The sequence below is a fragment of the Takifugu rubripes genome, chromosome 14 (genome assembly GCF_901000725.2).
Source record: "Takifugu rubripes chromosome 14, fTakRub1.2, whole genome shotgun sequence".
Classification (NCBI taxonomy): domain Eukaryota; kingdom Metazoa; phylum Chordata; class Actinopteri; order Tetraodontiformes; family Tetraodontidae; genus Takifugu; species Takifugu rubripes.
Window position 1 is genome coordinate 5,288,081 of NC_042298.1, and position 25,083 is coordinate 5,313,163.

At 42.2% G+C, this 25,083-nt stretch overlaps 1 protein-coding gene across 1 annotated transcript in view; it reads left to right on the forward strand.

Moving 5' to 3' along the window:
* The window catches only part of LOC101068169 (dedicator of cytokinesis protein 2), a 61,722-nt gene extending 58,120 nt beyond the window's left edge, over positions 1 to 3,602 (forward strand). The window contains exons 43-51 of the mRNA XM_003970260.3: positions 205 to 291; positions 410 to 586; positions 1,087 to 1,170; positions 1,269 to 1,406; positions 1,832 to 1,959; positions 2,105 to 2,306; positions 2,412 to 2,517; positions 2,937 to 3,085; positions 3,340 to 3,602. Of these exons, the coding sequence (XP_003970309.3) occupies positions 205 to 291; positions 410 to 586; positions 1,087 to 1,170; positions 1,269 to 1,406; positions 1,832 to 1,959; positions 2,105 to 2,306; positions 2,412 to 2,517; positions 2,937 to 3,085; positions 3,340 to 3,402 (1,134 nt within the window). The 3' untranslated portion in view covers positions 3,403 to 3,602. The remainder of the gene's footprint in view (positions 1 to 204; positions 292 to 409; positions 587 to 1,086; positions 1,171 to 1,268; positions 1,407 to 1,831; positions 1,960 to 2,104; positions 2,307 to 2,411; positions 2,518 to 2,936; positions 3,086 to 3,339) is intronic.
* The last annotated feature ends 21,481 nt before the right edge of the window (positions 3,603 to 25,083 follow it).

Sequence of the window (25,083 nt, forward strand, 5' to 3'; positions counted from 1 at the left end):
AAAAATAATCAGCACAAACCTGAAGCTGAGTGTTTTTATAATGTGGGTTCCACACAGTGTGCGGCATATCAAAACAAGCCAATCTGCTATGAAAATATTCCCATGTCACCCGTCATTTAACATAAGCTTTTTCTCCCTGAGCAAGAAGTTGTTGGAGCGAGCTGTTAACTTTATTGGGGAATTTGATTTATTCCTTCATTTCAGTCCATGTGGATCGAACGCACCACCTTTACCACTGTGTATAAGCTCCCTGGGATCCTGCGCTGGTTTGAGGCCACTGATATTAAACACGTAAGCATGGGATGCCACATTTGCTGCTGAAGCATTTCTCTGTTTCATCTCTTTTATTTTTCTCGAATTGTCTTTGCTCATCTATTGTTTCTTTGTAACACTCGGACGTGTGGTGCAGACCACCTTGTCCCCGCTGGAGAATGCCATCGAGACCATGGAGTCCACCAATGAGAAGATTCTGACCATGATCAACCAGTACCAGACGGACTGGAGCCTCCCCATCAACCCACTCTCCATGCTGCTCAATGGCATCGTGGACCCAGCTGTGATGGGCGGCTTCGCCAAGTATGAGAAGGTAAACTGTCCCCATCAATTCCAACCTGTAAAGATCTCTACTTCCTGGCTCCTGTATCTTTAAACAAGTAAAGTTTTCCAGGGGAGTTTGCTCTTCTTGTGTTGTATTTAAGCTCGTTTCAGTATGTGAACGTTTCACCGTCATTTAGGTGTTTATGTGGCAATTGGATCAAAATAAAATAACCTACAATTTCAATTTCATTGGAAACCAGGAAAAATCTATTCTTCCACTTATTTGCACTGCCAATAAAGTGTAAAATTAGGCAATTTTTACTGCTTGAATTAATTTCAGATGATAAATAAACTGATATTCACACCTGCGCTCCGGAGTGTAAATATCAATAAATCACATCAACCTCTCAATGTGTCCATGCATAAATATCAGTGCCGTGCATCCACGGCACACTGGAGGTGATAATATCAGCATAAGATAAGATTTATGTGCTTTAAATGTCTGAGGAAGAGTCGGGAATGGTCTTTTTAATATCATTTCTGTTTCAGGCGTTCTTTACGGAAGAGTACACTCAGCAGCACCCAGAGGACAGAGATAAACTGAGCCGCCTCAAGGACCTCATCGCCTGGCAGGTACTGAATATGTTTCTGGTGAACGTAATGCAGACGTGTACGTGCGTTACTTTTATGTGACCAATCTGTTGGCACCATAACATTTATGGTATTTATAGATCCCATTACTCGGCGGAGGCATCTCTCTCCATGGGAAGAGGGTGACTGATGACTTGCGGCCTTTCCACGAGCGTATGGAGGAATGTTTCAAACAGCTGAAGAAGAAAGTGGAGAAGGAGTACGGAGTGAGAGAGCTGGTGCGTTCTAAATAGAAACATGAGTGGGGAAATCCTTTTTAAACTGACATGTCTCTCACTGTGGTCCTAAACACTTTCAGCAAGACTGGACGCAGAACTAATGTGTTAGATGTGTTAATTAGGCTGCAAATGAGCTGAACCAGGCAAATTTGGAAGATCAAAGTAATTTAAAAAGCATCAAAGACTGTTGAAGTAGGAGTTTAAAATTCATCTACAAACAGAACAGGGCTTGTGTGCCAAAAGCTAAGTAAGTTTATTATCTAATAACTTGGCTCTGCCCTAAGGATCCATTAAAAATGTTGACAATTTCTCATGCTGTTTTAAAGACATGTCTACCTCATCACATATCACTTATAAACCATGCTACAAGATTAGCAACAACGTCGTTTTATTGGCTATAATGGAGTTTACCTTTGTGTTTCTAGCCGGATTTGGATGAGAGGAGGTCCTCTCGACCTCGCTCTATTCTGCGTTCCATTCGTCATTCGATCATCTCGACCTCCTCACAGCAGGGATCTGAATCCTTGACGCCAACCAAGCTCCATATGGACAGGTAACATGTAAAATATTCCATTCAAAGCATTATTTAGTTCAGGTCAGCGTCAGAGCCCTTTAAAGATGTATTCCCTCTGACGGCCAGCAGGGGGCGGTTTTAAATCCTTTAACTAACTTCTCATCTTCTTCCTACCTCCTGTTAGGGACCTAACCCCCGAGTCTCCGACACCCTGGATCCTTCAGCGCTCCAGTGGCAGCGTGAGTGCAAACACAGTCGAGGAAATGGTGGTGACAGTGGGAGACACTGAGGTCAAAATGAGGAAGAGCAAAAAGAAGAAGAAGAGAAGCAGCATGATCTTCATCACTGAAGAAAGAGAACGGACGAGTACGATGGACTGCAAAAGGGTGAGATGGACTTTTCAGATCGGGAGACGGGAGAGGGGGAAGAAAAAGGGGGTTTGTGTAGCAGCGGTCGTGGCTGAGGCTGGTGTGATCCCCGTCTCTCTCTAGCTCTCCAAGAAGCAGGAGTTCCGCAGCGACACCAACTTGGCTGAGCCAAACGAATCGACCGTGTCACTGACCAGCGCAAACTCAAGGTCGCTGCCCGCCATCACTGGTGCGTAAGATACAAAAAAAAATAAAAGAATGTTACTCCTGTAATCTTGGAGTCAGGCAGAGTCGAAATTAAAAGTTGGGACTTGAGAAAGATTTGTGGTTAAAGGTTCTGTCCAGTTTATAACTCACTGCCTGCACTACAGGGCCAAGTCCTTAAATTGATATATCAGGCCACAGCTCATTTCAGCCTCCCTGGCATCCTGCCATGTACACTGGGCTTGTGGGTGGTGTTTCACACAGCCTCTGATTAGCATCACTGTCTCCAAGCTGTTGGGCCTGGCTGAGCAGAACGCCCGTGCTGCCAGTGTCGCCAGCGTCGCCACAGCCCATTTTTCATGAGCAGAGCAGCTGCCAGACCTCTGTTAGTCACCACTGAAGCAAAGACTCCCTCCGGTAACACTAAACTGTCCCCGTCCGCAGGTCTGTCTTTGGCGGTGGTGGGGGGCACAGAGGAGGTGGAGATCTCCAGATCCAGGAGGGACAGCAAGAGCATGTCGGTGTGTGGGACTGCTGACCGAACCGCAGACAGACGCTCAAAAGGTGTCATTAACCTGCTCTTCAAGTCCAAGGTAAAAGTGGCAGGTGCTCCCAGACAGGCCGTCATACAGGTGAAACACAGCTGATCTGACTGTGGATCAGGGCACCAGTCCCCGTCTATGATAGTGTGATCAATCGAAGCCTTCTGATAGTCTAATTACTGACTTCTTTCTTATTGCTATCTAGGTTTTTTCTCTTTTTTTTATACCTCAATCCAGTTAATAGATTTTGAACCCTTTAATGGAGTTTGAGGGTTTGTCTGATGATATTGTACTTGTTTCAACAGAGCTCCAAATCAGAGGATGTGAAGTCTGGTGATCAAGCCAAAGATCACACAAATCATTTTTAAAATGCCTTAAAACACATTATTTTATTTTCTCTACATTTTTAAAGAAATAAATTAGTTTCACATCAGCCTACAAGAAAAGCAAACACCTGCTCTCTTCCCTTCCCTTTCTCTCTTTCTCTGGCTTGGTGTTTTTTGGCCAGTCCTGCTTTATTGAATTGATTTTATCTGCTGTATCAATAAAGGCTATTTTAGTGGTGTGACCTTTTTCTCCGTGCTTTAACTGATTCCCAGTCAAGCTAAATGCCACCCCGCAGCTTTTCAATCAATTCTACTTCTGGACGAATGAGCAAACACAAAGTCTGTCATGGATGTGCTGGATTAAAAAGCTTTTATTGTACAGTTTACAACAACCCGTCACAGGATGAAATTAAAGAGCAAAAAAGCAGGGTGTGGGATTATTATATTATTATTATTATCATTATTTATTCATTATTATAAAGGAATTTAAACGCTTTGGAGAGGATCCAACAACTGTGACAGTTCTGAGACAATAATACTAATAATACTATGTCTGAGTTTAAAATTAATCAAACTGTTTTTTCTTTCGGATAAACCTTTTATACGAACAGCATTTAAAATGTGACGGTTGAACGTGGTCTCATTACTGCTCTGCTCAGGTAACATACATGGCATACATAATATCACAATAAACTTATAGTAGTTTAGAATAATTTATCATCACCTGTTAAAATATTGATAAATATTTCAATCCTGGATGGATCAATGGATCAGAATTAAAACGTATCTGCAGGGCAAGCCATAGTAAATTAACATCAGCATTAACAAAGCAATGTAGCATATGCTGTAGAGTGCCAGGAGGTATGCAAAGAACTGTACATTGGGGAAACTGAACAGCCCCTCCATAAAAGAATGGCCCAACACAGATGTGCCACCTCTTCAGGACAGGACTCAGCAGCACACCAACACCTAATGGAAACTGGGCACTCCTTTGTGGACAGTCAAGTACGGGTACTGGTCACAGAAGATCATTGGTTTGAGAGGGGTGTCAAGGAAGCCATTCATGTTAGGTTGGAAAATCCATCCTTAAACAGGCGGTGGGCTAAGGTACTTCCTATCACCCACATACAATGCAGTCCTCCACTCTTTTCACCAACAATCTAAAAGTTCATAGCATTTCATGAGCCCTGGTGATTCACCACCATGTGACCCAGCAGACAAAGGACAAGCAGATGACCACCGAGAGATCATTAGGTTGCTAATGGCGCATCCTAAGGGCTATGTTTGCTCTGCCCTCAGCAAGTTTAGAACTGAAGAAGCCTTCTGGAGAGAAGGCGAAAGGTCTTCAGAAAATCACTAACAAGTCCAGTCGACGCAGAGATCTTATTTGGATAACTATAACAACGACGATTGAGAATTTACCCAGATATTAACAAGTGAATAGTCTCGACCAACTATGTCCACTAGAGGGCGCCGTTGTTACATTAACGGATGACCTCGCACGCAGAATTGTGAGCGTCTGGAATCTGTGTTCGATTGTTAATGTCTGTAGGCGACCTATGCGTTTACCTTCAGTGGGCACAATTGTTTATTATTATTTTGATTTACTATGATTTACTAATTTGATCACAGCGCCTAAACTGTTTTGAGCTCTAGTTTACAGTCGATTGTGCTGCTGTGAACATGTAATCAGCAGAAAATGCAACGTTGTTCATAGTGCAAATAAAACGCATGCTTTACGTATGATAGCTGTCCTCAGCTGTGCGGTGAGAGAAACAGCATCCATTCAGCCAATAAGGTAATAAACACATTAATCAATCTGTGAGAACGAGATTGTGTAATTACCTAAATCACCAGAAGGTGGAGACGAAGAGTCTGGTTGTAAGGCTAATTTTCCTCCCCCCCCCCCCCCCCCCCCCCCCCCTAAAAAAGACTATGTTAATATGAGGTGTCGAGGTGTGAGAATAGAATGGCTCACGAATATAGTAGACTAGTCATCGGCAGAGTCCTTTAGGGAAATCATGCATCTCCTGGACTAGAATGAAGCTGTTTTAATGAGTCGTATATGCCCATGGGAGAACCTGTCCAAGAATGACGGGCCAAATGAAGACATTTCGACAATTTCTAATCAATTAAACCAGTATCTTTTATACTGACCAATGAGTTTCACTGCAGCTAATTATACTCACAGGCATTTTAAAACTCACAGTGTTAAAGTGCAGACGAGTGGAGCCTCCGATTAAACTAATTGCTCTGTGACCAAAGACGATCTCGGCTCTCACATCTGTAACTTCAGAGTGAAATAAAACACTTTATTCATTTACAATGAAGTGGGCTTCGTCTCACCTCGTGAGTTTTAAATATAACCTGGTACCTTATTATATATGTATGTCATTCATTTTGTATCCATTTTTTGCGGTACTATTTGGTGAAGCACTTTTGAATTAATTCCTTCTCCAACTAAAAGCTGGAGGATCTTGATTTTGCTCGAGCAGCTGCTCTCAGCCAGCTCTGCTAGATTTTCATATTCCAGCGTGAATACCCAATAAATATCTTGCGTGCATGTATTGACATTCGTTCTCAGATAAAAAAAAGGGGAAAAAAAACATTTTCAGTCACTATTTTATTTAATTATTTACACTAACTGCCACTTTGTAAATGATCGTGTAGTTACAATAATCCTCCACTAGAGTGCAGTAAAACATTTATGGCGTCGTGGGCGATTGAGAGGGCACATTGTAAATCGAGCAATTTAAATGGAAAAAAAAAACTTGAAAAGAAAAGTGTCAGCAGCTCCCCACATAAAACCCATCAAGTTTTGACAGGAAGATTTTACGTTAGTTACGGTTGTCACTAGAGCTCAAATGACTTCTATAGTAAGAGGACGCACGGTAAAGGCAGCATCTTTCTCACCAGGAGAGACGCTAAGCTGTAAATCATAAATATGGAGGTGATAATATGATATAAGCTGTGCACACACTTCCTCTTGGCTGACATTTACTCACATATTTGGTGTGTATTGAAGCATAACAGCTGTCAGCACGGATGGTTCTTTTTATGTCAGGAATTTTCAGAAGCCAGCTTCTTATATTTGCCTCACAGACGACACCAATCATCCCCAGCCTCTTCATAGTGGGACTTTTTGGCTCTTCAGCTATATTCATTCACGCTCCATTTCCACAGAACAGCATATTGGCTTTGGTCAGCATTTGGTCTCTTATTCTGACCCAGGCTTCAGCGTGCACGTGAGGTTGGGGGGGGGGGGGGGGGTATGCATGAATGCCACTCACCATCTGCATCCTTATGTGAAGGTTTTGATGGGATGTTTTTAAGCCTTGCACATTTTGCATTGACGTTTTTTATTATCTGCAGATGCATTTGTCTTGTCAAGCGTCAGATAACACCCCACTCCAACCTTTTCCTCCCCCCTTCAGTTGTACCCCCACTTCCAGTCTGTAGAGGGCAGTGTTGAAATATGGCAGCCGTATCGCCTTCCCTTTGATGGAGGAAAATGAGCGTTTTCAATGTTGAATAGTCTACACAACTCCATAAATCTGCTCCGATAACATCCTTGTTATCGTCCGTTGCCTCCTTTCACCCTCCAATCCTTGACAGTTCACTTTCTTCTCACTCTCTGCTTGTAATTGTCTGGGTTCTTTGCCACCCATTTATCTCTCCCCCTTCACTCTTTTGCAGCACTCTCCTGATAGTCTCTCCATTTCTCTGACAGTCTTACAAACAGCTGACGGGGGAGCATTAAGTGGAACGACGCTGCTGAGTTTTAATGGTGCTTCCTGATAATCCTTAATCTGACAGCTCATCAAGCTGCTCTCCAGCCCACATCAATCTGAAGTATAAAATGGAAATCGGTGCCTGTAGGAACTCCTTATCTCCACATTCATGTAATGTTATATGTTCTTGTTATGCTAATTTAATGTGCCATATGTGGATCGTGCTTGAAACATTTCAAATAAAGACAATTCTTGAGTCCCCTGATGTCAACATGCAGCTAACACACGTGCATTTAGCTCAGTTAAAACCCCCATTTTATAGTCTTTTTATTTTTGTTTGTTCAGTGCTTGGTTTTAGACGCTGGATTTTCTAGCTGAGGTGCCCCCTGTCATCATCTCAGCTTTTGTTCACAAGATGCAGATTCTGATATTGTTAGTTGACCTCCTCGAGGTCAAATCTTGTGTCCTTTAATTGGTCTGCCAGAGTTCTGTAGCTTTTGTTTGAGTCTCTGAATATTTAACATCTTGGCTCTGGCAGGTTTCCATATGTGCGAAAACCGAGATGTTTGTTTACTTGTGGTTGCAGGGTTAATCGGTTGAATTTTGTGGTTTAATAAAGTCCCAGTGTGCAAAACATTTGAATGCTCATTAATTCATAATTGAAGTGTCATTCCTCTGTTAGTAGAATAGTGTTGCGATTCAGTGGCTTTTTGTGCATTTTTCCCAGTCTTCCCATGCGGGTGGTCTGAGGCGCCGCCTGATTCACCTACTGCTCATCCGAGCTGGTTGAATCTGTAGCTTTAAAGAGCAGCTTGTTTTTCCTCTTGTTTCCAGATCCTTGTAGGATCCCTCCACGGTAACACTTGGCTCCGTTTTTGAGAGTGAACTTTCTCTCCTCTGCCTTTTATCAGCTTTTTTTGTACCTGCCTCACCTTTGCCTTGTTTTTCCTCTTTTTTCCAGTTTGCTGTGCTCAGGTCCGCCTCGCTCGCCTGTGCATTGCCCATCTATAGCAGGTTTCTGGCTTCAGACGGCTTAGCAAATAGAGTCTCATTACATTGGTCATCCTCCACATAAGTGACACTTTCTAGGAAAGTAAAATCTTCATGAAAGAACTTATAAAATAATAGAAACTGGACAAAGAAACTTTTGCTTTTTACAGGAATGTGTGTAGTATAATCCACATGTGACAAAATGACACCTTTTGAAATATAACTAAGCCATAATTCCAAGTCTTAAGACCACAGAGATTTGGGGCTTTCCTGGTCTTGAACACTCCTGAGTCCAACAGGCTGAACACAGCAAACAGACTTTAGGCTGGATCACTGCAGGCTGGACCTGAGAGATGATTAAAGTGGGACAGAGAGAGATGATTTGGACTGATTAATCCCTTATTTGCTGGTTTCTCTCCCTGTGTGTGCATTTGAAAACAAAAAGAGAGTTCTAATTTTATGATTATTGGCAAATCCTTAGCCACAACACCCTTGTTATCTTGTTAAAACCAGTTTAACGGCCATCACTCAGACACCTGTTGATCTCAGTCTATATGTCGTCATCAAATATGTGCATATGTGTGTGTGGAACACAGCAAAGTGGACATTGTGCCTCTGCATCCTCAGATGTCCTCATTTCCCACAAAAAAACCAAAAAACTCCGTCCAGACTTCTTTTTCAAGTGTGTTTAAGAAGTGGCCGCGTGGCCGTAACCTTCCACAGGGACAACGGGCGCACAACCCCAGGGAATCACCCTGGCGATCAGACAGTCCACCCACTGATTAGGCGGTTGTCAGCAGAGGCCACGTTGCCATAGTTACCACCCTCCATCACCTCCTGCTCTCGCTGGTTTCCTGCTGCACTCCACTCTCTGCTTCAACTCTTTTACTCCATCCTTGGCTTTTCCTCTCCAAGGCACAAACTTCTCAGGCATGTGTGCGTGTGTGTGTTTGTGCGCGCACGGACAGCTGGATCAGTTCATGTGTGTGTTTATAGCAGTGTGTCGTGCGGAGTGGCCGTTGTCTCCCCTGATGATTTACTTTGATGCCAGTCTGATGCAGCAGCTCATGTCTGTCACTATTGAGCTGGCAGAGACAACTGGCCCTCCATTTTCCTCATTTATTCCCTTTTTTAGGGGTTTCACTGTTTAAATGTGTCATTTATCTATTTTCCTCCTGGCTCCCCTCTATCAGTCACTTCAGTCTATTTCACTTGTCTGTGTAGTTTTGCTTCAGCCACCTTTCCCTTTTCATTTAATGACTCCTGATTGCATTTTCTTCTTTGCTCATCTTCTCTTACCTGTCACATTTGAACCTCAGTACCTTTTTGTCGAACCAGCTGAAGAGGATGTACAGCGTGGAGAACTATTCCCGAAGAAATCCATTTCAATTTCTGCCTTTTGACTGACACGTGACTGAAATAGCTGGAAAGAATAAGAGTTATCTGGCAAAATATGGAGGTGTTTGCATTGTTTTCAAACAGCTCTGATGCATCCAGACCCAAAAGTGATGGTGTCAGAGGCTTCAGAAAGCCTCCCTCCTCTCCCCCGTCTGCGGGTGTGTAATTGGCTGCCAGATGAATGCAGCGCTCAGGCCGGTCAGAGCGGCTGAACACCTGGAACAGAGCTCTGCAGAATATTTTCCCTCTCTTCTCGGATGCTGCCAGCTGCTAAATTGAATCGTTCTCCTATTTTCTGTCCTTCTCGGCAGATGTGCACACACTTTGACTAGAGTCAAAGCAAAATGGAGTCTTGATGTGAAAATAAGTATAGATTCTTTGGATGTACAGTTAATGCTCTTATTCTGCCCGCAAGGAACCCAGGTGCCAATCATCTTGTTTCTCCGTTTTCTCCAGTTCTTCTTCTCTCTTCTCTCGTTCACGCTCCCCTTTTCCCATTTGTCTCTCCTTGTCTGAGCAGAATGATAATTGACGTAAGAGTGTCTAAAGAAGCGGTGGATTCTGTTCCCATAGGATGGTCAGTCTTGTGTGTGGGTCTAATTAAGCACAGCTTTTTCATCTGTGCCCCTCCTTTTCCACATCCCTCTCTTCCTCCCTTCCTTCCCTGTGATGCTCAGTGGATTCATTAATTACTCCACAGTTTACAGATCCAAACATCTCATCTGGAGAACACAAACACAGACATGCACACAGACACACACATTCGTCCTTTCCTATTTCTATACTTGTGAGGACTTTGCTAGACATAATGCATTACCCAGCTCCTCACCCTAACCTTAACCCCATCTGTAAAATCAAACCTTAACCTTCAAACACTCCTTTGAATTTGTGAGGAACAACCACTAGACAGTTTTTGATACCCAATATCAAGGACACACACACACACACACACACACACATCTCCAGCCAGATGTTTGTCTCAGATTTGATTATTCCTCACTGAATCAATGCACAACCATGAAAAGGCATCATTTCTATTACTGCTGGGTAGAGAAACAGGTGCACCACAAAGACAACTAGCAGGATGAGAGGACAGCAGCACAATAACAAAGGCTGCTCCACCTTTCCAGGTGTTTCAACCACACGCCCATGAAGGAAATTCATCCAAAAATTCTTTGACCTTTGTACCACAATCCATTTTAAAAGCACATTTATAGTTTAACCATTTGTGTTTCAGAAATCTGACAGTGAGGATGAGCGCCAATCACGTGGTGCACGTGCGCAGTAGTGCCTACACTTTCCATCTCAGATATCAACCGACCTTTCTTTAGAGCTCAGTTTTAGACTTTGTGCACACTCAAATCTAATATATGTGCAGTAAACGCACCTGATAGCAATGCATCCACGTCAGTGAGCTTATGTCAAAAATCTGTTAATCTCCTTCTACTCTGCATTATGAAGTCAGATAGAGCAAAATCAATTTCAACTCTTCAAGCAAAATAAAGTGCCCCCCCACGCCCCCACGCACTCACGCCCCCACCCCCCCCACCCCACCCCCCTCCCAGAGAGCTGTAACTTGAAAAGTTCTGGCTCGTGTCAGGATTAACCCAAAGGTGAGACTCTGACACCTTATCTGTCTCCTCTCATGAGCTCATGTTGTGATGCAAGAAAAATGGAAACACTGAGGTGATCCAGTCCAGATTGTTGGCTGCACTGAACTGGGAACCATGGGAGGGCCGAGATGGATGGAAGATGTGAAAAGAGGCATCAGCAATGGGGTGGAACTGTACTATAGACATGAAATTGGACAGAAGAATGATACTCCAGTGTGTGTGTGTGTGTGTGTGTGTGTGTGTGTGTGTGTGTGTGTGTGTGTGGGATAAGCAGGAAAGAGTCTTGCTGGACATCAGTCTCTGAAAGCAAATTATCCCAGGAGCAGGTGCTGCCGGACAGCTGACAAGATTTGCAGACCCTCTCCAGGATATGGTTCTGGTTCGGGATCTGGTTGTACGCTTCGGTTTCAGGCATCTGTAAATAAAATAATACCATAAATAAATGAACAAAGATGGCGTCAGAGCCCACAGGAGCAGGTGGTGGAGCATCTGTCGGTCATGATCTAACCCCAAAGATCATAAAACTGTCCAGCCTTCAGAGCAGAAAGTCAGGAGGGAAACACTGGTGCAAGGTGAGGGAAAGTGTCAGGGTCTGAATAATGCAGCATATACTGTAAAGATATGTTTTATTTATTCACCAGGAGAATGTTCCTGTTGTTCTGAGTTGGGAGAGACCACAACGGATGTTTCCTGTGATGCGTTAATTGAACCTGTAAGGTAAAGCTACTGGCCTCCTGAGTGGGGGTGAAAACAAACACAAGGCTTCAACAAGGTCCTGGTCAACATCAAGAGACACTCTTCTTCTCAGTGTTCCACCATAACTTACGTACTTTAATCAATATTGGTTTATTGTGATTACCATCGGTAAAAATATATTCGAAATCACTGGTAAGTTAGAATGTAATGATAATAATAATGATATTCAATACTGTGGGCAATGCAACAGTCACCCTGCTGGTTCGACTGGTTATGACTTCTGTTCTGTGCTGATTTAAGTAGGATCAATACATTAAAATGGTTTAATTCTTTATGGTTAAAAAAAACATCAACAACTAATTGGGTCTTGACAAGCCCAATGCTGTTATCCAAACAGCATTTGCTAAATACAGGAACAACTGGAGAATGGAAAAGCGTGGAGTACATTCCCACCTTGGATTTGTTTAACCTCAGCATGTGAAATGAATTAAGACATATTTGACATCTAATTCAAAAAATCCCGAAACACACATTGTGTTTAGTCCTTTAACCTTTCGGTCACCCTCCCAACAAGCCAGTCGCCTCTCATTCTAACGGAAAGGAGGAGGTGGAATACCATCACAGTCTCCAGATTACACCGGACGTAATCAGCGGAGGCAGCACGCAGCGCCACACATCAATAGATCAGATGCTGGTTTCCACCAGTGGCAGCAGACCTGTTCTGACAGTGGGAGGAGATGGAGACAGATTGCATCTTTCCCTCTCCCAGCTTCTTATCACAGCATCCACACTTATCTACCCCCAGTGGAACGATGTTATTAGAAGCCCGGCTGAGTGGCGGCAAGAGAGACAAATGACAGAGAATGCCGAGGATGAAGAGTACGAGAGCCTGACAGATAACGGTGTGAAGCAGAAGTCATGAATCAGAGTGTAAGGCTGTGAATGCAAGCATTAAGGAGGACGTTTTGATGGGCTGTCCATCCGTCCACTGGTGTCTGTTCACCTGGCGTTTGGACAGCGATCACTGCAGCCTCATGAGCAGTAATCATCATTCATTCATTCATTCATTCATTCATTACAATAAATCTGGACGACACCGTGCACAGGAGGAGGAGACGTCTGGAGGCAAACACCTGTGCACACCTTTATCAGTTATGTTTAAATAAAGAGAGTGATGTGTTGTCAAGGTTTGGAAATAAACTAGTAACTTTATCTAATTAGGGTCATTAGTTAAATTCCTCATGTTTTCCTAAAGTGAATGAAATCTCTATTCATCATTTCAATAGTTCTTTTTTGCTACATTCTTCTGATTGTTTGAGTTGAATGTCTCCTTGGTGTCTTTCATCTGTCTCCATTTCCTCTCTTCCCTGATTATCCTGATTAGTTCCACTTGTTCTCCCCCATCTGTCCCCCCACCATCTGTTCTCTAGAACCTGTCCCCCCTCACCTGTGGTCCCTCACCTGTTGTCCCCGACCCCTGAGCTGTTCCCCCTCACATGTGGGTTCCTGGGCCACTCTGTTCTTTTGTCTGTGATTTTCCCTGTGATTTAAGATCAATTTATATAAAAAGTCCACCTTCAAGGGTTGATAAGATTCAATAATATTTTAGTTCCATGTCCAACTCGGCCTCTATGGTTCAATCAATATCATGAGCAGATTACATTTATATTGGAGTTTGACTAAGGTTGCGTTCACACTGGAAGCCAACGTGACCTGAATTAGCTTTAGATCTGATATTTTTTACGACAGTGGCAAGAAACAGATCAATTCTGATCTTTTTGAATCGTATTTGGGCCACTTTCATATGTATTTAGAAATTAGATGCAAACGTTTTAGACCTCATAAACATTTGGGCAGAAACAGCAATACAGATTAAACACAAACCTTACCTTCACAAAGTTTTGTGACCTTTGGCAGACATTAGTTTCCATCAAATGTGATGCAAAGTTTTTCAAGAGTTGTGGTGTGTTGATTGTCTTATTTTTATTCTTATTCTACTTTCAGGGCCTGCGGGCTACTGCCAGAGGGTCGTTACAACTTCCTGTTATTCTAACAGAAATGATTTTGACTCCACAGATAACACATTCACAGAGTGAATATTATCAGAGGAGAGCACACTTTAACTGTAGCTGGGGGGGGGGGGGGGGGGTTGTGGCAGATTTTTACCCTTTATCATCAATATGAGATTCAGAAATCCATAATGCTGAACAGCTGTGAAAGCCGCAGTGTGAATGGATTCCTGCTGACTGTCAGTTCAGCCTGACAAAACTTTTTTTTCCCCTCTTCTGCCTAACTGCCAGCCACCACAGAGCTCCGGAGCTGAAAATATTTTCAAAATAATCCATACTGCGGAAGCTTTCAAATGCACCTGACTTTGCCAGACTGTTTATGCTGTTGTGGAGCGATTCTGCATGCATGTGTGTGTGTGTGTGTGTGTGTGTGTGTGTGTGAGCATTTCAACCAGCAGTCTCTGGGGTGGGTGCAAATTAAATTAATCTTGTGTTCAAAAGTGAAGAAATATTAAAGCAAGACAGCAGCGGACCTGAGCAGCTGCCAAGTAAAATTGGGTATTTGTGAGCGTTCTGAAATTGCGCCTCCCCGGGGAAGGTGTGGATTCCTGCTGACGTTAAGGCCTTGTCACTCATGACCCAAGAGGTACAAAACAAGGTGACGTGTTCATTTTTCTCTCCCTGCCAGGATGCTGTGACGATGAAGCTCTCACCAGTCACCCAAAGATAACACCGACTTTACAATATCTCATTTATCCAGACAAAACACGAGCAGACAAAGGAGGCATTCAGCGTGTCCTGAAGGGAAAATGGTAAATAAGCCTCCAAAAATAGAGAAGCAATTTTCTCACTATCTTTAAGAGCCTAAAGGTCGGGGTAAGGATCCGTTTAAATGAGAAGGAAACTACTTTGTGTTCAATAGCAAAGCGTGCTATTTTCATATTCAAATGCAGAAGCTGCAGGGTCACAGATCCAGTCAAGCCCTTTATCCAGTGACGTCTGATTTATGATTTATTCAGCCTATTTATGATTGTTCTGACATAGTTTTAATAGCAAACAAAATGTGGGTTTTCTTTTAAAAAAACAAACAAACTGGTAGATATGTGAGGATGTGTGCAACACTTCATGGCAGCTCATGATTCAGAGGAAAGCAATCGGTCTCCTGACCAGAGGGTGGTTGGTTCAGAAATCTGACAACGTGTCGGGCTGGAGTGCCCCTGAGCAAAATCACTGGTTTAGCAGTTTCCTGTGGTGGTTTATTCCGTCATGTTGGTGAACTGACTGACACAGACTGTGTAATGGCAGGCAAGGGGTCATTGACCAAGGGAGGACTCAGTACCATCTGGGCTGGAAGGCAGGGAAAGGTGGACCCTGACATCAAGGATGTGATGTGAGGTGACAGGAAATAACCTTTAGTGAGACTATGATGATGTCTTTCCAAAGACTCATGTCTCTTTTGTTCCCACCAAATTGTTTCTTCCTCACCGTCATAACTGCTTTGTTCCCTGCTTCAGTCAGTTCTTGACTAATGGATGCTGCATTGGGAAGTTGAAGTCCTGTTCCCTCGGTGTTGCAGTCTTGACGTAAGATGAAAAACTCCAAGAACCCGACAGAAACCCTCATAACTTGTACTTGAGGAACCTGCAGTTGCTGCACATACCTGTGGCTTTCCTTCTTCAGCTTGTCAATAGATTTGATGGGCAGCCACAGGGAAATGAGTGTGTGTATTTCCACCTTTCTCACACACTCTCCACCACACTGGACTCACATTTCCAGTGAGCTTAGGTCCTACAGCTGCTGCAAATATAAAGGAAACAGCTTTAATTTGATAGCTACATCGGATAGAAGAGGAATGGGAGTGAAGTTGTTCAAAGATCAAGCAGCAGCCAGTGAGTTCATACTTTGTTCACCGTATTTTCAAATCATGACAGCTAAGCAATATTTTTATTTTATGTCTTGTTGGACAGCTTACACAGGGGTACCTAAAGGGATAATAAATACTTCAATATGCAGTGCAATGATACGAATGAATGAAGATACACAGCGTCAGTTTTCATTGCGATAAAGCTGCAGAAACACAAAATTCAAATGTGCCTGTGTCCGTGTTTGTTTTAATCAGCGCTGTGATTGGTTGATTGAACCTGCAGTTATTGCTGCGGCTCCTCTCTGAACTGGAATAAGCAGCTGTAATACCAGCGCTCACTCACTGCAGAGGGATGATGAAGAAATTTACATCCTTTTTTTTCTCCATCTGGATTGAACATTTGCACTGATTACACCGAACTCCAAGCAATACTGAGCTGATTAAAACTTTTTGCTCGCAGACCTCTTTCGTTCCCTCTTTGCCTCCAAATTAGCAAACCAACCGGCTAAATCAACACCAGTGTATTAGCGTTGTTGATTTCTCACACATTGAAGGCCTTTCTGTTCAAAGACTGCAGAATATCACGGCAACAAAAACAATCTTCCACACCAAATTAGTTTATTTAAACTGAATAAAGAACCATTTGCAATTATAAAAGTAGCGCTAAGAGTTGATGCTAAATAAAAAACAAAGATGGCTGTTACATTTCTAGTCGGCTGCTGAGAGGATGGTTGGTTGAAAGTGCTGCGGTCGAGTGTCGGTCCTTATTCATCACAGTAAACTTGTGCCAGAGTCAATAACAAGAGGAACATTTCAAGGTGAAACTAATCTACAGAGGTTGGAAATCAGCATGTTGAAGAACCAGAACCCTTGCAGCTCTGCAGAACAAGTACAAATATCACAATTGCATTTTAAAAATCATAATTAGCAATTGATGAAGAACCAGTCAGTTAGCTCATTACCAGGGCACCCTTTTAGTGCTTCCACACATTGAAAGTAAAATGAGCATCTTACTTTTGAATGCTAAAATGGCATGTTTTGATAAATATATTCACAGCTACCATAATTGAGGCCTCTGCAATCACATGCGTTCGTGAAAGCAGCAAAATAATGCGCAACCACACATATAAATGCAAACTGACCTGTAACTATGGAGTTATACTGACAACAGTGATATCTTCCAAAGTTAATCAACGTCTCCCATCTAACTACACAGCCATGACTTCTACAAACATCGATTTAATATGAGTACCCTTGTGCTTTGTTTGTACAGCTATTTTCACATTCATATCTGCAAGGTTCTTCAGGCCTACAGGATAAAGGTAATATCTGATAGCTGTTGCTCTGTTTGCTGCTGTTTAGCAGCAGCTGTTATGCTACACAGTTCTGGAAGGATGCAGATTGGCATTATCCTCAGTTTTCAAGGTTAATCTTTTAATTGTATTAAATGTTTAATCAAGTGCACAGCAAAGGAAATTGTGGGCAATAGTATTTTCTCCTAAATCAATATGTTACATGATAACAGTTATGTAGCCAGGGTAGTAGGTATGTGTTAACACATTTTAAAACATATTTCAAACACATTTTCTGCTACTAAGATGCATCTGATGCTCTCTTACGCTCCACGTATTTTATGATGTATTCTCTGTTTTGTTTTGTGTTTTGCTTTTTAAGTCAATAAAGCCATTATCATCCAATTTAAAGTTGAAAAATATGACAAATATAACTCATAATGTGGCTCAAAGGAGTTTATTGCCCCACGTGCTTGTCGATACTTCCTGCAGTGACTGAGCAGGCCCCTGCTGAGATGACAGATGGTGTGAGAGATCGACTCCAAGACTTGGATTAGGGCATGTTCAGCATGTTCTCCCCTGTATCTCCAGATGCCCATCACATTGCACTGTTTGACCTGCCCTCACCTGAAGAAAACAGCACATTAAAAGTGAATCTGGTGACATCAGATTCTAACGCCCCCACAGGGAGTCTGTTTCTGGACTTTTCGAGACAGATCAGCATAACTACTTCTGGCTTGATGTTCTAGTGTCCTTCATCTCACCTGGTGTACTGCACATTGTATTTATATCAACAGGCTTATTTTTATGTGCATATTTATGAAGTGTGTAACATATAGTTCTAGATTATATTAACTGTTGTAGTAATAGGCTCTCTTTTGCATAGTTTAAGCCACTGCTGAGCAAGAATTGTGATTTTGCTACTCATTTTACGGTGTATTAGTCGGTTATATGCTGTTGGTTATGTGATGTTTGTGCACACTTTGTGAAACGTGGACAGGTGTTTAATTACGTGGCCCAATCATTCGTATAATGAATTAGACGGGTCCAGTAAATGGGGTGTAATTTTTTCATGTAGTAGTTAGCTCTGCAGATTGGGATTGATATCATCAACATTATGGACATGTCTCCTTTTTCAGAAGGACACTTACTGAGATTTTATTTCTCTAGCTTTGGTGTCCCGTAACTGGAGGAGGTTCAGTGAGTTGAAACCAGGCCGGGCTAAATGTTCTGCCACTGGCTGTGCCTTGTACCAGTAAATAGCTGGCTAATTTCCTATGTTAGGGAGTCTAAAATTGAAATGAATGAATGTGTTTTAAAATAATAATGAATGAATGTGCTTTAAAATAATAATGAATGAATGTGCTTAAAAAATAATACTGGGCATTTTGTTTAATTCCTGAAACAACAACTCCTAAAATAGACTGCTTGCTTGAGCTAGTTGAGTGCACGCTACGTGTGCACGATCAGGTACCAGCACCTTATTTCAAGCCCAGGAAAAGCCTGCTTAATGCAAACATGGCCAACAAACACTGCTGACGAGGAAAGAAGTAGGATTTAGATAATAACACTTGTTCACTTTTGTAGATAGCTTGTTTTGAAGGGGAGAAGAGAGAGAGAGTAAAACTAAAAACTGAATTATCATCATTCAACAACAACAACAACAACAACAACGCCACAATTAAATTCTTATTAGTTCCAGCCATTCATCAGATAAATATGATAAACTCTTAAATAGCTTGAAGAAACAAGCAAAACAAGAAGGGATGATTAATATTCCATTTTCCCGCTCTACTCGCACAGATGTTCTTCAGGAGTTTGGCCCGACTTCAGCATTCTGAGGGTGTCACAGTCATCGTCATCGTTTCTGCTCCACTCAGACAATCTACGACTAACCAGAAGACAGTTCCGTCCTCATCAGACAGCAGGACAGCTATCGCAGTGTCATCTGGAAATGTAATAATGGACTTGAGGGCAGCTGATGAGGATTTAATTACAAACGAAGGAGGAAAAGAGCAAAGGGCTCACTGAATATAGCAGTTCACTGAGCTGGTGATTGGAAATTATGTGTTCAAATTATACCCTCAAATAACTTTCAATTTTCTATCCACACGCGCTGTCTGACTGCAGGTTTCTCATTTCTAAGCCTCATATCTATCCAGAGCAGGAGAAACTCTGGAGCAGTGTGTGGAGGACATACTGCCTAACTGGCAGAAGCCCATCCTCAGAAGGTGGAAGAAGATTTCCACAGTGAAAACACTAATGGAAGCGGGAAGAGATCAGAGTTTGTGATGGTTTGGTCTGATGCTAAAACACTAGAGACGCTGTGGCGGCAGCGTCCTCTCAGACGTGAAGGTCCTGCTAGGTACGGTACTGGGACTCATCCTTGACGCTTCTCCGGTTTGACAGTAAAAGCCTTCCTACGCATGGCATGACCAGGGGAGCATGTGACACCAGCAAGAAAGATGAAATTTATGATGGAAAAACAATCGTGCTGCGATGAGGTCTTCAAAATGACTTATAATCCAGGAAGCTGCTTGGCACATATTTGCAACCTTTAAAAATGGACAGAAGGAACAGAGCTGGATGCTCATGAAGAAGTGGGAATAAAAACAGTCCGTTACAACCATCCAGACTTTAGGATAGATGGATCCTTCACACTTGCTCGAAGGGTTTCCTTCATTGATGTGTGAAAGACTTGGATTTCTACGATTATATTGTTATTTCTTTCCCCTAAAATCCCATTTAGGATCAATTCAGGATTGTTTTTCCTGTTGACTAAATTAATTCTTGATGTTATGATGATGAGGTCATTTGGTGGTAACCTAGGCAGCAATGCTGGACTATAAAATGTCTTGCAAGTTTATTATTTTGTAAATTATTGCAAATTATTAAAAACATGAACAAATTTTAATGGACTGTATTTACTGCATATTGAAATTCAAACAAGCGCTTATGTTTTTAAGTAAACCTTTCTATTTAAAGTTTACCTTTCCTGTGGACCCAATGATGGAAAGACAGCATTCTTGTTTGCTACCTGAATGTGCATCCAAGACCTGAGCTTTTCTATCTTAAAATGTCAGATGTTTGACGTCCTGGAGTGCCGGCCTCTTGAGTCATTATTACTCGGGCACTGGCTTCTCTGTCGATCAATACAACCTTCAATATTAAATGTGTGTTTCTAATATTAGCAACATTTCAGGGTGAATTTTGAACTCAGGACCGGTTACGTGCACACGGGTCATCCAGCAGGGAGAATTCTATTTAAGCGCTTTTGTTGCCGTCACTACTTTTCACCTCTGTGGTCAGGTTGGCAAATGTGTTCCTTTGGTTTGTTTTGGTGAAGTCACTCTTGTATGGTTTATGAATGTGAATGTGTACTGAAATAATCTGTGGCCTGTCTGATAATTCGGGGCTGGCAGTAGCTCGAATCCCTGCTGCCACTAAGTAACGTGATGAAAATAATCACATTCAGCAGTGTCTACGGAGCCAGAGCAAGCAGTCGGAGCAGAACGTGTGTAGCTACAGTGCACACACAAAACAGGCCTCTGCCCTCACATGTCACATTTGAAAATGAGGTTAAGTGTCACTGAAAGGCTGTGATTAGAGACAGCAGGACGGGTAACGCAGATGAGAGAGAGAGGAAGAGGTAGAGAGAGTGCATCGGAGACAAGTGGCTATTCACCTTGGTAGATAAGCCGGGCATTTCTCACACACTTTATCTCCTCTACCTGATTGTGGGGACAGAATAACCTTTCAGAAAAGCCCTCATATTCAGCTGTTTTATATGCTCCCTCTAATTCCGGCTGCAATGCTGGATTTCCAACACAACAGAGGCGAGTGTGGGCTGAATTAATTTGTTCTTTTCTTTGAGGCTACCCCGACTCATTCGTGTGATGACTTCAAATCAAGCCAAAAAGTGTCAACTGTGACTTAATGGTTTGCACTATTTGTGGTGTATATGGACGCGTCACACACCCCTGAGCTGCTCTTTCACAGCACCGTTACAGTTCCCATGAGAAACGCGCTGTAGTGGTCTTAAATGCAGCGCTACACGCTTGCTGAGCACAGCCAGAGCTCAATGTTTCACGTGTTGTTGATGGCACACCCTCCATATTGTTACCATACCTCAAGTCAGCCATGTGCCCTGTGGCCGTTTTTATCTCTGTTTGCAGAGCGAAGAAGCAAAACACTGAGAGCGAAGAAACAAAACACTGAGTCTGACCATTACAACCTGCATTCTTTGCCTCCTTTCTTACCCAGTATTTAATAAAATATAGATAATACAGTATCGACCCAACAACAGGGCGCAATCGCTCTAAAACCTCCAAATCAGCAACCCATTGGAAATTAGAAAATAATGACTGCTTTAAAGTTCCTCTCCCGCTCTCTTTCTCGCTCTCTTCACACACACACACACACACACACACACACACACACACACACAGAGAAATACATAAAATCTGCATCATTTACTTCTTATCTAAGGTCCCTGATCTGTAAAATGTACACAGAGCAATGTAATATATATATATATATATATATATATGTGTGTGTGTGTATGTGTGTGTTGCGTGAGTAGGGGGGGGGGGTTCTTTGTTGACAGACATTTAACAGCGTGCATATGTGGTGTTCGCTCTGCAATCTTCCTGTCATTTGCTCTAACTCTCTGCCCATAAAATTAGAACACACACGTTTCAAGCTTGCAAACATTTGTTTTGTCACTGCATTCAAACACAACAGCCAACTTTAGCTCCAGCGATGGTTTCGAAAAAACACCTACCTTGGTTTTCTGAATAATAAGACCTTTTGTGCTTTTGTGCTTTAATTTTAACACCATGCACTATAGAGCAATGCAACACTTAAAGGGTCCATAGATTCTGGTGCTCAAGACAGTAAAATCCCCAGACAGTAAAATTCCCCTTAATCAATTGCTCAATCAATAAAGTGATGAGGGACTCATAATTGATGAGTTTTGGGAAGACATATAAGTCCAAACACTAGTTTCACACAAATTGATGTATTCATTATTTCATTAACGAGGAAAAGATTGAGCTCTCCTGAGATATGTTGTTGCAAAACCTAGAAGAGTTAGAAGTTCAGACTTTGTCTCCAAACCTGTGAGAAGATGTTGAAATTTCCTCACTGCCTGTTGTCATTGTTGGTCACCTACAATGGTGACTCATTGTGCCTGGACACTATTTCCTGCATTTGTTGCAGGGCTTGTTGGTGTTTTCCCTGCTGGACACTAGTCCTACTACATATGTGCATCATTTCTTAAGATCATTAATCCAAATGCTTGTATTGAAATACTGCTCTACCTGACAATGCTAAAGACCTGCGATGCTGCAGCAGTAGAGGATACTGGCATGACTACATGGAAGATTAATGTGAACTCTACAGGTACAGCTGCATTTGGCCCAAGCAGGTACCTAATGCTACTCAGGAAAGATGAGTGCACCTGATACCCATCACTCTAGTCATGCATACAATCAGAATTATTACCATTCATTTCATATTTTAGTCATTAGCCAAGCAGAAGGTTGAGTTCAAAAAAGTAATAGAATATTCTCCACAGACTTGCAGTTTGCATAAATAAATTTAGTGTAAAGCACAGCCTTGGGATATACAGGGCTGATCATTAGCTGGCAATTTCAACTGATTTAAATGGCTGGGAAAGCCCAGACATCTCATTTGAATTTTAGTGCTCACTGCAAGATACTTTCTCACTTTGGGTCGACAGTGGAGCACAGCCTGATGTGGTCGGCCAGTAGTTCTGTACATGGGAGTCTAATACTGAAGCTTGGCATTAATAATAGCCTCTCTGATTTAACATAACCCAAAAAGGACCATTGTAATATTATATTACACACACACACACACACACACATCATTTTTCTCAAGAAGTACACAGGGTGTTTTTATCATTCCTTCCCCGCAGTGCCCCTTGCCTCCACATGGATTTGTTTTTACTTCCTTTGATTGGGTCTGACCTTTGTTCAATTACAACTGGGGAGACTGCACAATGATAGGTGTTCTAACAATGGAATAATGAAGACAGGCATGTTTGGAACGGACGTGGACTTCCAACAATGCGGGCGAAGATGTGATTGCAAAGGTTGAAAGTGTCACTCTCGCTTCTGTTTCCATTGTCAAGTCCACCTACAGGCTTCTGGATTGACCAGGCGAATATATTGGGGTTTTTTTTTTTACAATCTTTTTTATGTTGTATTATGAGATTGCTCTTGGTAGTTAAACAGACATGAAGTTAAATCATTTTGACTGCTTATTTCGCTGGAAGCATGTCTTAAACAATTTTTAAAACTCATTTTAAAGAGGTCAAGATCTACATTTTCCTTGGATCAGGACTGCATTTAGTTTAGCTGCCTGTCATTGAAAAGTTAAGAACTCATTGGTTTCACACCACAACTGCCCTCTTCAGAAGTGTGGAAATACTCCCCCTCCTTTATTCTCTCAAGACCTTTTTCAATTTACAGCATGGATTTCCCATGGCTGTCAGTTCCACAGCTGAGCCTTGGATAAAGGCATTTGGCCAAAAACCTGAGCTCCGACCATTGAATGTATTGAGATGTGTGTGAGTTCATGGCAGGCTGTGTGAGTAAGGCATCGCTAGCCCAAGAGAGGATCCTAACGCTGCCAAATTTTCAAACCCCGGGTTAATCACTTGTATCAATAATATTTAAAACAAAATGTGTGGATTTAAGGTTACATTTCTGCTAAATGTGTGGACTTTTACACCTCGAATTTAAAGATTTGAAGGTGTCTCCACATGACCTGACACCCTGCTGATCTCCTGCTCTACCACGCTGTGAAAAAGGTAGTGTAACTCACCTCATCCTGTAAAGAAACACAGTGGGTTTGTGGGTTATTAGATTGTCGTTTAAGCAGCATCACATAATGATTTTCTGGTGATCTTTCTGCACCCAGAGGCTTTAAAGATTTTCCTTCCATGTACTTCCAGCTGATGGACCAGAATCTCCCAGCAGAAGCCACTGAGGAGAATAATTAGTGGTAGGTATTACTCCAGTGACGCGCTCCGTGAATCAGGCCTTCACTTCACGTGCCCTGCTGGCTGGAGCCAGTGACAAATCTCACCTCCACGGTATAAATCGACCCACCTGCTCCACTGTGAAAAACACTCCCTTCCCAGTGAAGTATCACTGATGAGGAAGGAATGACAGGTTGGTTTATCGTTGAAATGACAAAGACATTCATTCCATTTCTTGCAGGGAACATTTTCCTACTAGGAACCATTCATACTAATCCACAGGTGATCTCCTTCACTTTGACCAGTTTTAGTTTTCATTTCTCCCTTTGTCCATGAGATTAATGAGGTTGTTTTCCCACTTTAACTGCTTCTCCTGAATTACTTTTCCAAGGCCAGATAGTGTAACTGCACACACACACACACACACACACACACACACACACACACACACACACACACACACACACACACGCACACACACACACGCACACACACACACACACACACACACCAGTGTGACTTTGAGTCGCCTGAAGGTGGACATGTACTGCAGCAAAGAGATTACTGTTTTCTTTTGGGGGTTTTGGATTTGATGTACCAAAGCATTATCATAAGTGAAAAAAAACGATAATGCAGAATTATTTAGGTTCAGGTCAGCAAAATCATATATATATATATATATATATTGAAACTCACTGGAATATACATATACATACATATATATATATATATATATATAGTGAGTTTCAACACATCATTGGATCTTGTAAAGAGACAAAGGGATGTTTTTGGTTTGTGCATGTGCTCACATCATTACATTGCTCAAATAATTAATGGAATTACCATAAGATCAATGGATGGAGCGAGTGACTGACTTTTCTGCCCCACCTTGTCTCTTCTGTCCCTCCTCCTCTGACTGTAAAGCACCAATTACTCATGTCAATAAGAGATGAAGGTTCCCATTTTGCCCATGAGTAATGTTGCAACTATGCTACTCTGAATACTCATTTGATCTCTTCGATAAATCAAACAAGAAGGTGCGATAAGACCTGATGAATCCTGATGTCAGTTTTTCCATATTTTAAACCCTGATGAAGCTCCTGGATATGACATGTTTGCAC